Consider the following 18,837-nt stretch of genomic DNA (forward strand, 5'->3'; position numbering starts at 1 on the left):
TTCATTATTTTTAAGTAAGATGCCTTTTGAATGAAAGACACCATTTTACATGTCTCCAATAAAGTAAAATATGATTTCAATTTACTATGACAAGCTATTGATTATAACATGCATACTGATTTCAAAAATATTAAAATGTGGGAAAAGTATGTCATAGTTCAAACAAATCTGAATACAGTATACAGTGACAATTCAGATCATCAGAGAATGAATAACTGTTCCGATGTTACAAGACTCCAATAGCAGTTGGGGGAAAAATTAAGTTCTATTATAAGATTAAATGTAAATAATACATCTATAAAAATACTAGGGGAAATATAGGTTTACCTACAATATTAAAATGAGGAAGCCTCTTTTAAAAGCAAGGCACTATAGTTGAGTATTATAAGGATAATTATTTTGGCTCCTTAAAAAATTAAATCTTCTATACAGCAAAAACTTCTTCAAATTAAGATGACTGACAAATGAAATGTCCAGAAACAAAAGTATTTGCAAGACAGGTGATAAAGGTATGATTTACATTTTAATAAGGCAGGATGCTAATTTTGAAGCCCATGTTACGTGTGGTGGAGAGGACATAAGACTGCAAACAAGGTATAAGCATTGACCCCCCGGTTCTGCCAAAGAGCCAGGAGGAAGACTAACTGGTAACAACATCCAATCCCTGGAAAAGGAAATATAACTTTAATTTTAGAAGCCGTCTAGTCCCTTCAGCATAGTTTCCAGTGGTGCCTTCAATGCTAACTAGCTCTCTGACCTACTATGATGACGACATTTGGAGTACTTTATGAACTCTATAATAATGTTAGATAATGCTGATATTTTACTGTCTAACTTTATTACTTCTTGATTTTCCCCTAATATGTTTTTTAATACGATTTTATTTTATGATTGCACTTATTAATGGGTTTTTACTAGATGGCTCTCTTTTATTTTTGATTTTTCAATAAACATTTCATTTTTAAATGTAAGTGATTCTGATTTGGATAGTTTCTTAGTAATGTGACATCTCAAATTTCCTGTTTTAAATTTCATTATTATACTCCTTTTTCAGATCATTAAGGAAGAAATTGTGAAAACTCTATCTGTAATGTGCCCAGATTTTGATGTTCTTAAACAGGGAACTCCATTTGTTATAAGCCCTCTTTTTCTTAATAACTTTTTTTTAACATGGGTATTTTTGTTTGAGATAATTAAATTTTCTGAAGAGTATTAAGAGATCAATGGGATTATCAGGAATGCTATATAAATATGGCCTCACTTTCAAAAGAAAGTTAATTTATATCCCTTAATGGATGATTTGTGTTTAGTACCCATTTTTGTTGTTGTTGTTGTTTTCCCCAGAGCTTAACTCTGTGTCCATATATCTATATCTATCATGTGGTTCAATAGATGGATGTAGTTTAGCTGTTCTAAGCTGTGTTTGTTATAGCAGAACCTCGGTATTTGTACACATAACATTCCATTTATAGGACTCGTGAGCAATTCCATAGGTATAATTTCATAACTCTTAATATATTCATTCACTGAATTTTGACTAAGACATAGATTTGAACTGCTGTACAGGAAAGCTACTTAGCTAGTTCATAAGCCTCACAGACTACCTGGTATTCACATCTCAACCCCTCTGTGTTGTACTTTTCTTGTCATACATGTGGTAATTCTTACGAAGTAATTTTTAAAATCTTATTTACGAAAAAGGCTATCAAGTAGGCTATCAAGTAATTCTTACGAAGTAATTTTTAAAATCTTGTCTATGAAAAAGGCTATCAAGTAGGAGAAAACTTTTGTAAATCTGAAAGGCAATTCATTGTGTTGTGAGGATAAGGGCATGAAACGTGACTCTCAAGGAAACGTGATTTGGGAGGTAGAAGTCTATATAAACAGTTCCATATTTATAATTTGGAGATTCACAAAGGTTGAAGGATATAACCCCTGGTTTATTTTGTTGTTGTTGTTGTTGTTGTGCTGTTCTCATTTTTTGCCATACACAGGATACATACATTTAAGATAATGAATGCTGATTGCCGTTTAGTATATGGGTTTTACTTGCAGTGTCCAAACTCATTATGTCATGTTTAAAGTTTCCTTGACTATGGAATAATTGATTACAAAAAAAAAAAAAAAAACTAACTTCTGCAGCACTAATGCAAATAGGCATGTAGATGTGTTTACTATATAAAGCAGATAAACAAAAAGAGCAAAAAGGAGTTCAGATCATTTATAGCATGAAAAGTAAAGAAAGTGAACATCGGTGGAGGTAAAGGGGCTTAATGTGCAACCATCTTCCAGATTCTGTGAAATCCTTTTGAGCTCCAGGAAAAATAAAGGATAATAGACTATTATAGTCTTCATGGGAAAGTAGTTACAGTCAGAGCTGCAATTCTACATTCTGTCATTAATTCGGAAAACATTTTTTTAGTTCCTACTATATGCTAGGCATTTTGCCAGCTGAAGAAGTAGAGCTGAAAAAAATAAATAAAATCTCTAAACCCAAGATACTGACAGTCTAGAAAGAGAAATAGAAATAAAATTTACCATGATACACAAACTGATCATGTTAAGGGGGTAGAAAAATGTCTGCCTCACCTGTAAGTGGGAGGCCTCCGGGAACTCATTGTGAAGGAGGTGTAGGGATCAGCTGGGGAGGCAGGAAGGAAAGCAGTGGGGAGTAGTGCAGCCCTGTGGAAAAGCAGGAGCAGAGGTTGTGGGCAAGCAAGATGCAACCAGGGTACTGCTAGCAATGATCTGACAGGTAACATGGCAGATGTGAGTGGCCCTTGGGCCAGGCTGGGCTGGGGATTGAATTTCAGACCCACACATACCAGCTAACTGATTTTGAGCAAATGATATAACCTTTCTGAGATGCACCTTCCTTATCTGTAAAACGAGGATGGTCACATCTACCTCACAGAATAAATTGTGAAGACTGGAGTTTGTGTGTCTACCAAAGTATTTAGGACAATGACAATCCCACAGTGGGCACTTGGTAGAAGTCTGTTATTAAATACTCAGAGACAGAAGTGATAAAGACTTTAACAACACTTGGTTTACAGAGAGGTAGGTAGGTTGGGTCACCAAAGTGACCTCTGTGAGGTCATTCATCAGAGAGACCACGAGGCTCAGAAACTCATAGAACAATCAGTTCAGTAAAGATTTATCTTAATGTTGATGTAATCTTCCATTTTTATTGACTAAGTATTTGACTTTTATTTCTAAGTAGTCATTTTTATTTGCATAATTATTTGCAATATCAAAGTTTTCTGCAAATATAATTCTTCTGGATGCAGAGGTGTAGATTTGAAATTTGAGACTGCCTATGTCAGTTGCCTCCTTTCCGCATTCTATTTTGTATGTAACTGTGTTTCTTTTAACTTCTGGTTTCTCAGTAAGGAAAGGAGATCTGTGTGACCCAAAATTCTGATGTGCATCAAAATTGTTCTCTTGGCAAGTGTACAAAAATCCAATTAGTTTCCAAAGGACAAATTGTCTTTGGGGACTCAACTGATCTAAAATTCATGACGGAGTCTGGAAGAAAATAGTACTCTAGGATTTTTTGAACACCAGCAATGTACGTTTAAGACTACGTGAAACTAGTTCTCATATAAATTCTGTTTACTTCTCTTGCTTATATTTGTGGCAGTTCATTTGTTTATTTTGGCATACCAAACATTTTTAAGAGAAAAGTATAAGACAGTCTTTGGGTATGTACATTAAAGTCAACAAAAACTATGATAATTAACAATAACATTTGCTCAATTGCTCTGATTGTTATAGGGGTTTGCCAACTTGTTAATAAGATGGAGGAGAATACTGGTAAGGTTAAGCCTTTCAATCGAAATGATGAACAGTTTCTGGAAGCTTTTGTCATCTTTTGTGGCTTAGGGATCCAGAACACGCAGATGTATGAAGCAGTGGAGAGAGCCATGGCCAAGCAAATGGTCACATTGGAGGTGGGTGAAGCTTAGGGAACTCTTCACTCCCTACTGCCAAACACTCAGCTTTTACCTTTCCCTCATAGTCACTCCTGGTGTGTGTGTGTTCTGTCATTGTGTCCTCACCAAAATTATGTGATTTAGATGATGAGATCCTTGTTATCCTCAACTAAAGAGTGAAAGAAACTTAGACTCAGAATATTTAAGAAACTTGTCAAAGGTCGTATGACCAAACCACAACTCAGGATGTTTATCCCTTTAGGCCTTTGCTTTTTCTGCAAAAAGCAATATTGACTTTAATAATCCATTCACACAGATGACTACTGCCACTATAGTTTATCTGTCCTCTTCCCGTTGCCTGAGCCTCCCCATCTCTCTATGAGAACAGCTGTGAAAAAAAATTTTCAAAAAAAAAAAAAAACCCAGAAACCCTAGGCACTCTTGAGAGAATTAGGAGTGAGGAGGTGAGGAGAAGAAAAAATAAAATCAACAAATAGCAAGAAGAGTTGTAACTCCTGGAATCATCTGAGAAACTATTCAGACTACAAATTTATACACCCTACTTCTGAAAGTTCTAATTCAGTAAGTCTTGGGTAGAGGCTGGGAATCTGTGTGGCTACCAAGCTCCCCCAAGTGACTCTGAATGTGCAGGTAGGGAGTGAAGAAACCACTGGCTGCCAGGGACTGAACTAAGAAGGCCCTTTCTTAAATAGGACTGACCTATTCCAACAGGGTCAGTCCTTTCTACATATGTTTCACTAACTGCCTTGAAAATGTTCAATTGATAAAACGTGGAGATTTCTTATCTAGTTGAAATTAGAGAAAATCAGTGTTTGGGATATAGTAATATTTCCTTCAATGTCTCATTAAATACATACCTAACCCAAAGGGCTAGAGTGACATATATTATATAAAATTTACCGCATAGTACCCTTTATTTTCTATGCTGAATGTATTATACTAATAGGTTTCTTTGCTTAATATATTATACTAATAAGTTTGCTATAGTATTATATAAAAGGCTGCCATATTGTGCTAATAGGTTTGCTATAGTATTATATAAAAGACTTGAATTATAACCAGCAGAAATCTGTTTCAAGTATATATATACACATATACACACAAGTATATACTTCAAATATATTTTCAATTAGGTACATATACACACATACATATGTATACAAATAGCTTTACATATACATATATACATATATCTATGTATTTTTATATATTATATATATTTTTTTAATCTAATTTTTTCAGTTCCATGGTTTTTCACTGAAAAATTGAATCTAAGTCAGCTATCAATTAGAATTCATTTCTTTTTTTTTTTAATGTTTTATTATGGAAAGTTTCAAACATATACTGAAGTAGAGAGAACAGCTTAATAAACCCTAACATACTCATCATCCATTCAGTAATTATCAACCTATAGCCAGTATCAGTCCATGCGTTCCCACTTCTCTCCTCTACACTCCCCTTCCTCTCCCACTGGCTTAGTTTGAAGCAATCCAGACATTGTATTGCTTGTTTAAAATCTCTGAATATTTTCTTGATTGAGATTTAGTTCTATCTTTACTTTATAGCTCTCCGTCAGTTAAATATATGGATAATTAGGCTTTTACCTAGTATAAAATGTTTTTGATTTCAGGCCATATGTGATGTCATTTCTATGATCATAGATCTAACCTGGAAAAAAATGTTCCTTTCTTTATGAGGCCACTGGACAAAAGCCAAGGGCACAAATCCCTCAGCTCTTCAAAAGATAGTGAATTATTTTGACCTGGAAGTTGTGATCATTCTAATAGCAATAAAACAATGTTGACAATAAAAACAACTAAATTTTATCTAATGTTTCAATTGTATTCTAATGCTTATATGTATTAACAAAGTTAATCCTTAGGCCCCATTTGTAAGGTACTGTTTTTATCTTTTGTGTGTAGTAAAATTATTTTTTTAACTTAGAATGTATTGTGTCATTTCTTTATGCATGTATCCATGTTTGCCCTTATTAATATTAGTCTAATTCATGGTTACAGTCTCAGCTTTTCTTGGGGACCACCACCATGGTCTCAGCAGTAACAGGTTACAGCCATGACCCATCAATTTCACATGGGCAGGAGAGAGCAGCTCTGAGTTTCCCGAGGTTTTCTAGTGATTAATGGTTCAAATGCTGAGAAAGATCCAATGTAGTACAGTATCACAACAGTTCTAAATCGTAAGATAGTACATATATGCATCACTTGGCTTTAGATTTTTAATTACTTAAAATTTTGAAGACTGGTTCAAGAAATACTGGTTTGGGTTGCTGAATTACTTTGCTTGCTATTTAAAGTTTGAAAATCAGCTACCTTTTAATCAATGATTTTTAAGCTTTTGGATTTTTTTGTAAATCTCTGTTGTCTCTGTCAAGAATGAACTTTAAAAAATATTCTTTCAAAGCATGATAGATGTTTCAAATACCTAAAAGAATGCTTTAAAAAATCCCATTACAGTTTGAGCAACCCTTACATGAAACGCTTGAGACCAGAAGTGTTTTGTATTTTGCATTTTTTTTCAGATTCTTAGAATGCATGCATTATACTTAATGGTCGAGCAGTCCAAATCAAAAAAATCTCAAACCCAAAAATGTTCCAAAATCCAAAATTCTCTGAGCAGCAGCATGACACTCAAAAGGAAATGCTAATTAGAGCATTTTGGATTTCAGATTTTTATGTTTGCAAGCTCAATCTGAACTTAGAATGATTACTTCTGAAAATGGAAATTAAGTTAGTAAGCCTGATTTTTTAACTCTTCTAAGTAATGAATTGTGTTTAGGTTAGGAATTGAAAGCTGAGTTGTAAGCCCTGTTATCCTCTCACTAGGTGTGAGCTTATAGCCAAATCATGAGAATCCCTGAGCCTCAGTGTCCTCTACTTTCAATGGATGGCTTTACTGGCCAGCACTACTCTCTTCTCAGCTCTTAAATTGTAGGAGTGTAAAGGGATCCTTCAATCTGTGTGATTATGTGTCAGGCATCCAGTTTTTCTGTGCGAATTCTAGAGTGGTTACCAGCCTCGTCTGAAAGCCACTTCTAGACTACTTTCTTTCCAAATACTAACATCAAAATGTCAGATTACACCAAGATTTTTCCTTTAATTCTGTACACAAGCAAAAATAACTAAAGTCAATATTGTTTTTTAAAAAAAAATAAATTTTCTGCCAAGTTTGAGCCAAAAGTTATTTCTAGGCCGGCTTATAAATAATGTGTTTGTTATAGCAATAATGTCAGAATGAAAGTTACAAGAGTTTTGTTTAAACATAGGGAGTATAACTTTTTGTTTTCAGAAACAAGCAATGGAATCTAAATCCAGCTTTTTCACGGTTGAAAAAAGCAGACAAGATTTGGCATTCTGAGGAGTCTAGTTATCTCTCAAATAGGTTTAGCAGAATTCCAAGATTGAAGTTCTAGTCTGCATTTGGTAGTTCTCTCCTGTGTAACCTGGACTTCTTTTCCTACCCTGTAGGTTCTGTCGTATCATGCTTCAGCAGCAGAGGAAGAAACAAGAGAGCTACAGTCGTTAGCGGTAATTCTACTCTTTCTTTTTAAAAATTACTAATTACAGACATCTAATTTAACCAAATTCAGTAAATATTTAGATGGACACTGATAAAAATCTTTAACTCTGCTTTCTTGCAGGGATACAAAGTCACTGATAATACAAAGCAAAAGGCATTAAATAACTCATACTGACTGTGTAATATAATGTATGATTCTGATATTGTTTTCTAGTAATTGTTATAATCGTTAAATCTTTTGGAGTCCAAAATTAAATTTACTTTTCTTTCAGTTCCTGGGAAAATGGGGAACACAAGGTGGTTGTTTGGCTAGGATAATAACAAAGCAGTTTATAGTTTGTTACTGATACCTACTCTGCATTATCAAGAATTGAGAGTAATTTCAATTTCTGACCATATGGCTGATAAAATGTTGTTTGAAATGGGGGTCAAATACAGTCACTTCCTGAATTCTCTTCACATTGGTATTTAGCATACAATGAGAGAAAAGCACATGGATATATAAGTAGATCTGTGTTCTAGGTCTTGGTTTGGAATGGCTTGGTTGAGGTGAATGAAAATTTGAGGCATTCAAACACTTACAACCAAGGTTGTCCTCCTGTGTTTAAATGTATTTGTGATGACATAGGTAAGGTCCATGAGAGATGTGACAAGTTATATAAGGAATGGGAAGAGTGTGAACAGATCATTGAGATTGTTTTTCTGTCATCCACATCATAGTTTGCCACATCCTAAACTCTTTGTGCCCTTACATACATCTTCTCATGTAATCTACATAACTGCGTTCTCATGTAAATTTCATAACTATGTTATGAAGGCCACAATGAAGCTTGGAGAAGCTCAGTGACTTGCTCAAGGTCACTGCCTTGCAGTGGAAGAATCAGGATACAAGTTCACCATCTACCTCCAGAGCCTGTGCACAGAACATTGTGCTGAGTGAGAGAGGAAAGATGATCCAAATGTTTTGACGTTGTCAATTCAAAGAATGATGGTGACATTAACTCATAACAGTACAAATATTAAGAAGACAGGTTTGATTTAGGACATGATAAGTTTGAGGTGCTAGTTGAACAAGCAAATGAACATCTCAGCAATCAGAAAAGGCAGGACTAGAGCAATGATGGGTAGTGTTCAGAACTAAAGGTGGAGATTTGGGAGTTAACATCCCATGGTAGTGAAATCATAGGGCTTCATCAATTGGGAGAGAGTGCAGAGAGGTAGGGAAAGATGGAGAACAGAACTCCTGTGAATATAGGCTTGGAAGGAACAGGAAAAGGAAACAGCTCAGAAGGTAGCAAACTGGTAGTTAAACAGGAAGGAAGGGTGAGGATAGGATAGTGGCACAGAAGGAAAATACAACAGTTTCAAAAAGAGAGGAGATCTCATCAGTTGTAGGAAGGTTGAGAAATATGAGGATTGAGAAAAAGCTGCTGGATTCATTGATTAGGTGACTATTGAGAAAGAAGTGAAACTGCAAAAGGTAAAAGTAAAAGAAAACTGTGGAAGAAATGAATGTAGACTATTCAAAAATTATAATGTTTTGTGTAAAAGAGAATGGAGGAGCATCTATGAAGGGTGTTGCCTGAATCATGAAGCTTTTTATTGTTTAGCTAGGTTTTGAATGTATGAGCAGGGATTGCTCATAAGCAAGAGAGGCAGAATGTTCTTAGACAAAGGCGGAGGCCCAGGAGTGAGTGTGAGGCTAACAATGCAAGACAGCGAAGAGATAAGGACCTTGAAGAGGCGCCTAGGCATGAAGGAGCAACATTTCTTTTGCCCAAACAAGAGGAGAGATAATAATAATAGCTACATTTGTTGAACACTTACTGTATACCGAGCATGTTTTAAGTTCTTTGTATATGTCAGCTAAGTTTACTGAATCCACACCTACATGGTCAGTATTGTTAGCATTTTGTAAGAGGACATTTGTGGTTTAGACCGTTTCTATTGTGCTTCTCAGGATCTCTTTAGGTTGTAAGCAGGGAATGGTGCCAGTACTAAATCCAGGCAGTCTGGATCCAGAGCCCACAAAAGATTGCACAGCACCGGAGAGAGTAAGTTAGAAAGGAATGGAGTGAAATGAAGACTTGTAAACATTCTCAGTTAAATCCATGAGTAAGAAACTGAGTCATTTGCCAATGAAACTGAGTCAACTGCCAAGAACAATTCTAGGAACTTGAAATACTAATTTCACCTGAAAGGCTAAGCTTCTTTTGGGATTAGCCTCATACGGAATTGTCTATATTTATTTTGTGTGTTCATGACAGTATTTGAACTAATGAGCAGTTTTTCAATTATTTACAAAGCTTAATAAGTTTAAAGTATTATTCACCTCAGGCTTAATTGGCCCATTTGTCTATTCTTCCTAGAAGCATGTAGTATTCAAGCAACATGTTTGGTTATTTGGAAATTATCTACATATTGAAGTGCCTGCAGGCACTGTGAGGTTAAATTATTTCTAAAATGAAAGTGAGGGTTACACTCTACCATTATATTTAATACTAAAAAATTCAGGTTATTCAAGTTTGTTTTTCCCTTTGAAGATAGTATAATCTTTCAGAAAATCTGAAAATTATTTCCTCAATTATGTTTATAATTTTAGCAAGAGAAAAATACTTTGGAATAACTGAAAATTGCTATATTGCAGTATTGTTCAAAACCAGCTGTTGTTGCATTTGGAAAATAGATTTCTGGCAGCTGCATTGAGAAATTGAGGGTTACATAGCTTATAGGTCAAGTAATTCACTTAAATTGGTTGAAATTCAGCAACTGATTTCAGTTCTAGTTTTCTATCAACCAAATAAAAATTCTTGTACAGCCCTAGCTACAGGTGTTTGTATCATCCAGAAATCACCAAATTGCTTTGTCATTTGTCTGATTATCTCACTTTAAAACCTAAAATAAATTGAAAGCCTGTCAAATATTTTCTTAACTCTTATTTTTAAATATTCTTAAGAGAATTAAATATACTAAATATTTATGCCTGTGTCCAGAAAAAGTTCTCCAGTTACAAAAAAAAAAGTAGTTAGTTGATAGGAAATTCAGAATCCTTATTTTTTCCACTTCTGTTGCTTGAGGATTTTATCCCATTATAAATCTAACCTTCACTTGGCTTAAAATTGGGGGTAGCATAGTTAGGTGTTAAACTGAGCATTCTGCCGTATACTTTTTAATGATCCTTAATCACAAGTTGCTGAGATAATAATAAAAGGACCCCAGCTGACCTGAAAGTTAACTATCAGAATATAGTAAGTGCTTATTTATTATCTGAACAACTAGAAAGTAAATATTTGATTCATTGTTTGACTGACAGCCTTTTTTACCTTCCTTTCTTATTAGAACAGTAAAATATATATTAGGTTTTGGTTTAATAAAATAGCTTCTGATTTTTGTCATAGAGTCAGTGCTGATTCACTTCAATCCTTATAGCTTAGCTGACCACTTAGGCAGGATTTCTTAGGCCAGAATTTCCTCATCTTGACCTTAACCTTTCAGATCCAGAAATAGCACATGTCTTCATCAGGCACCTGTGTGATTGCTGCAGGTGACAGCAGTAAGGTGTGGAGCCAGATAACTGACCCAAATCTCTGATGCCTAAGTCAGCCTTATAATGCAGATCAAGTTCCTTATGTCAAGATGACCATATTCCCTTGTATACTCTGTATGGATGGCCAAATTATAAATGGAAAAATTTTGAGCAATTTAACAAAGAAGTATTAGCCCTATATCTTGATAACCACTACCACTGAACTGTAATTTCCTATTGCATCCAGTAAGACAGTAGTCCCCAATCTTTTTGGCACAGGGACTGATTTTGTGGAAGACAGATTTTCCAGGGGTTGGTTGAGGGGTGGGGAGTGGAGAGGTAGGGAGTATGGGAATAGTTTCGGATGAAACTGTTTTATCTCAGATCATTAGGCATTAGATTCTTATAAGGAGCATGTAACCTAGATCCCTTGCATGTAAAGTTCTCATGCTCCTATGAGAATCTAAGGCTGTCGCTGATCTGACAGGAGGTGAAGCTCAGGCAGTAATTCTTACTCCTGCTTCTCACCACCTCCTGTTGTGTGGCCTGGCTCCTAACTGGCCACGGACCAGTACCAGTCCGCAACTCAGTGGTTGGGAAGACGTGAGTTAAGGCGTTGTCTTTGTCAAACAGTTCTAGAAATCTGAAACAATCCTTTGAAGTTTCTGTACACCATTGATTGAGACATTGATTTTCATAGACGTCTGTAACATTAACTGGGCTACATGTTTTTCACATTGACAAGGCTTATTAGATTTTTCTCTGTGATTCTTCCTGCCTTCATGTGACAAGCTAATCTTGTCTGTTCTGATTTGGTTTTACTGGTGGGTTATTTCCAATGATAAGCTTAGCTCCAAAGTATAGGGGTACTGTTCTTGAGCTTCTTCCATACTAACTGCTCTTTATAGTTCTAAACAACATAGTTTAGTATACTGTTTATGTTTGGAACTCAGTGACCAAGATGGTAACCAGATCTGTGTATATTAGTCCCAATTGCAGTCATAAATTTACTCTAAAGTTTTTCTTATAAATATATGCATATTATATCAGAATCTTAACATTATTACATGATTTCTATATGATTTTGAAACACTGTAAGCTCATTATAAAGCATTTTATAGTCTGTGCATCTTTCTTATAGAGATTTAAAGGGATTCACTTATATAATGTTGGGAAAAAAGGAAAAATCATATAACATGTTGATGCTATGATTGAAGAAAATATACTAGTCCAGTCCCACTGTGCCTAATTCATTTATTTACTGTCTGCAAGATTTGGTTCCATTTACTGAGTTTCATACTCATTCCGTTTATAAAAGTAGATTTCTTTCTTATCTGTCCTTGGACTCCAACTTCTCTTTTGGAAAAAGATAAATTCTAAAAGCTTTATAAACTAATTGTGTGGTTTCTTCTTTAAAAACACCCTTTTTGTGCATGTGAAAATGGAGAAGAGAGATAATACTCTCCCATGAGGTATAATGTGGTAGCTATCAAAGTGGCTTTATTCAAAGACCTGGAATTAAACTATCACTCCATACATAGGGGTGGTGGTCAGGGTTGATAAGAGGAGCTTAAAATACCCGGCAGAATCTCCTTGCAGCCACTGATGCAACCCATCAAATATCTCATAAAAATAATTTCTTTAAAAAAATGGATTATTAAAATTGAAACCTTTTTCCTCTTAACCATTTATATTGAATAAATACCAAGAAGCAATGTAACAAAATGTCTTTATACAACACTGAAGCTACCTGGAAGAATTTGACATTTTATGGAAGACCAAGTTCCATCACTGCCCTTCTTTTCAAACTTACTTTAATAAATAACTTTCTGAATAAAGAGCCTTTTCTTAGCAGTTGGCTGTTAGGAATTGTTTCCAGTTTCCGTAATTTTTATTTTGACTGTAAAGATTTCACGCTTCAGAGCTAAGGCAAGCAGAATGCCTTTGATAGCAGTATGGCCTTGTTTGTACAAAAATTACAAAGTTGAGCAAATTGCATAGCCATGTAGCTGCATGTCTTTATTTTCTGCTGAAGTTACCAGAGATTTTGCTGTAGCCTAAATATAAGCCTTTCTCATGAAGGATCCTCTAAAAACTAGAAACGCAATAATTTTAAATGACCATTATATTTACTTTACCCAAGTATATTATTTTCCACAAACACATGCTTTATGGGATTCAAGGAGACCATGTCTTTTATAAAAGTATTATTTTCTATAAATTTTCTTCTCTATTGAATAAACAAAAAGGTACTCTTTATACTTGTGTAAAAGGGACATGAGTATATCCCTTTTGTTGTGTGAATGACCATCATAATGATACAGACTTGAACAAAAGAAAGGCTTTCATTTGTCTTAAGTGAGTCATTGATAAAGCTCAGGAAAGATTCTCTTTAATGAAGAAAGTAAAATGTAGACTCATATCCTCTATCATTGTGTTGTTAGGGATTGCTTGGACAAACTACTAACATCCTTCCTTCTGTTATTCCACTTAAAAAATTATGCATTTCAGTTTTGTGTCTATCTTTCCCATCAGGCTGTTAGTTCTTGGTGACAGTAATAGTAGCTATCATTTAGTGATTGCTTAACATGAACTTGGTTTACGTGTTTTGCTGAATGGTTAAATCAGTGAGTGAATCAAATGAATGGATTCCAGAAAACCCAGACTTTTAGAAAGCCTGTGATCTAGCATGAAAGAGAAAGAAACGCAGATCAAGCTCCTTCAATGCATTTAATAAGATTTTGCTTTCTTTTCCCTTAAAGTGATTAAGAAACTATAAATAATTTAAGAGTAGATTAAATATATAAAACAGCCTACAAACTGGTGATAGAACTAGCCATGTTGAGGGAGGGTCGCTGAGATAAATGTTTTTATTGTCGACTTTCATATTTTTGACTATAGCAAGATGGACAGCATTGTGTGCTAGAAAGAGAGAGATGCCTAGGTTCAAATTCTAGGTCTGTGATCTCAGGCGAATATGTGACTTATCTGTACTTCAGTTTCTTTCTCTGTAAAATGAGGATAATAAAATAGTTTACTTCACAGAATCATAGTAACCGAATTCCTGGTACATATCCTCCTATTAAGTGGTATTGTTCATAATGGTAATAGGCAGTGGAGGGGAAGTCAATTTTCAATATCTAGTAGCAATACCATTAAAATCCTTATGTTCCTATGATGTTTCAAGCCTTTTTGCCCTAGACATTCCAATAATAAGCACTCAAGAAATTATATGCTCATTTTTTTGGCCAGGCATGGTGGCTCATACCGATAATCCCAACACTTTGAGAGGCCAAAGTGAGCTCAGGAGTGTGAGACCAGGCTGGCCAACATGGTTAAACCCCATCTCTACTGAAAATACAAAAAATAGCCAGTGTGGTGGATGCACCTGTAGTCCCAGCTACTCAGGACACTGAGGCAGGTGAACTTGGGAGGTGGAGGTTGCAGTGAGCCAAGATTGTGCCACCGCATTCTAGCCTGGGTGACAGAGTAAGATTCTGTCTCAAGGAAAAAGAAAAAAAAAAGAAATTATACACTCATGTTTAAATTAGCCTAAGTTGAATAGGTAGGTGGAAAGCTTACTGGAGGAAAATGTGTCATATTTTTTAAGTACAAAAAAATATAAACCTTTTATTCATAAAGTATAACCAATTATCTACTTATGGGGAGCAATCTGGAATTCACCATTTTCAGTAACTTCCTACAAAAGCAGCTAAAAATTAGAAAACTTTTTGGTCACTGCTTTCTCATTCTGGGTTTCTAGTGTTGTTGGAAGTGAGAGAATCAAATCTTAATGATTATTAAGACAAGCTGGAACTGAGTTTTAAAAATTACAACCAACCTAAATGCCCATCGATGATAGACTGGACAGGGAAAATGTGGCACATATACACCTTGGAATATTATGCAGCCATCAAAAACGGTGAGTTCGTGTCCTTTGTAGGGACATGGATGAACCTGGAAACCATCATTCTCAGCAAACTGACACAAGAACAGAAAATCAAACACTGCATGTTCTCACTCACAGGTGGGTGTTGAACAATGAGAACACATGGACACAGGGTGGGGAGCATCACACACTGGGGTCAGTTGGGGGGAAATAGGGGAGGGACAGTGGGGGGTGGGGAGTTGGGGAGAGATAGCATGGGGAGAAATGCCAGATATAGGTGAAGGGGAGAAAGGCAGCAAATCATGCTGCCATGTGTGTACCTCTGCAACAATCTTGCATGTTCTTCATGTGTACCCCAAAACCTAAAATACAATTTTAAAAAATTACAACAATATTCATTGTGCAGATGAAAGAAGAAATTCAATTATAAGTAAAATTTTTCAAAAGTAAATAAATTGAATAGTTGAACTTTAAGAGAAAAAGGCATGTACCACAACATATTGGTTGTTTCTACCATAGAATAGTTCGTTACTAATATGAACATTTATGTTATAGCTGTATGCCAAATTAAACTTACATGAAATATTTCTGCATAATATGGAGAACTGGTTACGTACTAAATGATTTAAAAAAACATTTCTTTATTCATTCAATATTTAACTCCTACTCTATGCAGACATTATATTAAGTGCTCCAAATATAATAATGAATAAAGAGTCCGATAATTATACAATTTATATAATTACAGTAGGGAAAAAGAGGTAGGACTGTAAAGTATAAAACATTGTGAAATTACATAGAAACATATTCTAGAGTGAATGGTCTGAGATACATGTTATTATCCAGATCTTTTCAAATGTCTCAATTCCATTTCTTGGTGTTCCACTCCCTCCTAATCAGTGCTTTCACTTTCACATGGGAGATGTGGCAAGTCTGTGATTCCAGCCTATACTGTAATTCACCAACCTGTAGGATAAGACTGAACTTGGGTTTTGGCTATGTCAGTGCTACAAGAAATAGAATTTTAGGAAAGCCATAAAAATTCCCCAGTTTTCAGACCATTATTTGAGCCAAAAAATTAAAGCCCAGAGCCCTTCATTTTCTTTCTTTAATCTCTCTGACACAGCAAGAAGCAGCGAACCCACTTACAGTTTCTGCCCATCACACTGTGATATGGCAGTCACCACTCGGTCCACAAAAAGGCATTTTGTTCTAAAGTGTTCACTTGAAATTACTATTAACAGCCATTTACTACCAATAACCTATCCCTAATACAGTGTCAGCATTCATCAGAATCACCTAGAAGGTTTTTTTATAGCACAGATTGCTGAGCCCCACTCCCGGGGTTTCTGATTCAGTAGGTCTGTGTTGGGGCCCAAGAATTTGCATTTTTAACAAGTTCCCAGATGCTGATGCTGCTGGTCCAGGAACTTAACTTTGAGAGCCACTACTGTAATGGAAACTGAGCCCCTTCTGTCTTCAAACGCATCAGGTCAGGTATCTAAACTCCAGTTCCTATCCTTGAGACTCTGTTGCCTACAAATGCATTTGTTGCAAAATACAGCATCAACAGGGTTCAATTGCAGGTAGTAGGAACTACTACAGCCATTTTAAGCAGAAAAGAATTTAAGTACTTTCAAATCATTGAAAGGGGTAGATAAGTCACCCCAGGAGTAAATCATGGAACAAAATTGCAGATTTGGCTCGCTATGGAAACTTCCATGTACGTAGGCCAGAGTCAGAAAGCTGCTAGCAGAACTGCAAGCTACAGGACTGTAGTATTCCCTCTAGAGTCACGTCCCCCCAAAATAATAATGAGTTTCCCATGTGTCACCGCTTTAGTTTGAAATTCAGGTCTCACTCAAGTTTACCTCATTGCTGAAATCAAATCTATCTGTAACCCTAGTTGCAAGGGAGTCAAGGAAATGTATTTTTGTTAGCTGTCTAGCCCTTTCAGAAGATGAAGACTCACTAGAAAAAAGTTGAAACAGTTGTTAATGGAGCCTTGCTATCACAGGGACTAGTGAATGTTTCCCTGATGCAGCTAAGACATAAAGAATTAGTTATGTGAAAACATGGGAATATGCATTATAGGCAGAGAAGAAACAAAGGGTCTTGGAAGTATGAGAGAGAGAGTGTTAATTAACCTGAAAAACAGATGGCAAATATATAAATACCTCCCCCATCCCTGAAAAAAAAAAAAAGATGACAATTTCAGAAAAGCCCGTTTTTAAAATTCAGAATATTATTGAAATAAGAAGAGAGGCTACCACATATTGAGTCTAACCCTCCACTACTTTAAGCCAGTAGAGGCTAGGGTCCTCTGTTTAAGCCAGGAGCTGTGGAATATCCCTCCTTCTACCTGTGAGGAAACAGGACCAAAGTGACGTGTATGGAATCGAGCTTGAAAATTACAACATAATCATAACTGCCAAGGTGCACCCATCCATGTACCTCAAAGGCTAAGAAAATCAGAGACCGGGTTTAGGCCCTGTATGGGAAAGTCACTGGCAAGATCTAAATGCCACTCACAGTGTGGTGTTTGGTGCCAAATTGAGGAGGCAGTAAGAGGTGCATGAGTCCTGTGGATACAGAGATAAATGTATTAAAGACTTAGAGAAAGTTAAACCTTAGAGATAGTCTACTCCAACTTCCTTATTTTACAGGTTCAAAAAAGGCAGAGAGGTTGAACATCCTGTTCAAGTGACAAAGTCAGTGGAACATCTGGCCTAGCATCCCTAGTAGCAAGCATTCCTTTTCATCACATGTGTCACCTTGATTTTAAGTTTCTGTTTGTGTTCATCATCTCATGCTGAAATGTAAATGTAGTAGCTGATCTAACATTTTGTCAACTGGACAACATTTAGCTCCTTATCAGTCAGATGGTATTTAGAACAATTAGTTTTAAGATCACTGCAAAATTAAAATAATTTTATAATTCTGACTATTGCTTTAACTCAAGACATTCCTGCATTCAAATATTAACTTTGGTTCCACTCTTAGTGGCTTATCAAGTCCAGAGTTGAATTTTTTTTAATTTTCACAAGAATGGTGAAAAGAGGTCCATGGTATTAGAAAAGGATCATAAAAATGTAGCTTATGATATAATTTGTTTCAAGAGTCACTAGAGGCAAACTAGTTTCTTTATTAGTTTGAGTAGCAGATACAATTGAAGAACCCAGAAGAAAATATATATCATCAAATTGTTATATATATATTCTGTAAAACAATAATATAGTATCTTATTGTTTTACAGAATAAAATATGTTCTTTCTGTTGAGCTTCAAAACCATAATGCAATAATAAAATCCCCTGAAGAATATCAAACTCAGAAATCTCATTTTGCAAATTTTAATGAATAAAACAGTCATTAAAACAAGAAGCTGTGAAAATCTGGAACTGTATATTCATCCTATTCCAAAAATACCACATACTTTATTCCCTGCTATTAGTAAATTTATTTCCTGCTATTAGTAAAATGCATAGTATTTTATCCTATGACGCGATAAGTAAAAATTATAGGTAATTATGTTTTATTTAAAACATAACTAAAAATTATATGTTACTTAAAATCATCTTTAGCCCAAGCCTTTCTAAATTAAGCAGAAAGTTGAATTCTCTTGTGATGGTCAAAGAAGCAGAGTACAAGAGCTTGAAATGATTTCTGATTTTTCATGGCTTGTTAGTAATCGATCCCAGAGTTCTGAACCTGTGTATCACTGACCACAAGGCTCTTATGGAAAATGTTTTCATGTCCCCACTGGGTCAGCTCAGAATGTTTGAGTTGTACTATGCTGTGACCACACAAGCAAAAAAAAAAAAAAAAAAAAAAGATTCTTTTCTCTTAGTAGAGAGAGATTAGGTATTACAGTAGATAATGGAAAGAGGCACAAGCTGTGCTGGCTTCCATCCTGTAGCTTTTAGAGTGT

At 35.4% G+C, this 18,837-nt stretch overlaps 1 protein-coding gene across 7 annotated transcripts in view; it reads left to right on the plus strand.

Moving 5' to 3' along the window:
- PDE5A (phosphodiesterase 5A) overlaps positions 1-18,837 on the plus strand; it is a 128,471-nt gene that overhangs the window by 76,872 nt on the left and 32,762 nt on the right. For all 7 annotated transcript variants that reach the window (XM_032292431.1, XM_032292429.1, XM_032292430.1 and 4 more), the window contains 2 exons: positions 3,778-3,953; positions 7,442-7,501. In XM_032292431.1, the coding sequence (XP_032148322.1) occupies positions 3,778-3,953; positions 7,442-7,501 (236 nt within the window). The remainder of the gene's footprint in view (positions 1-3,777; positions 3,954-7,441; positions 7,502-18,837) is intronic.

This window comes from Sapajus apella, unplaced genomic scaffold (genome assembly GCF_009761245.1).
Source record: "Sapajus apella isolate SASKATOON/1434 unplaced genomic scaffold, GSC_monkey_1.0 scaffold27, whole genome shotgun sequence".
NCBI lineage: Eukaryota > Metazoa > Chordata > Mammalia > Primates > Cebidae > Sapajus > Sapajus apella.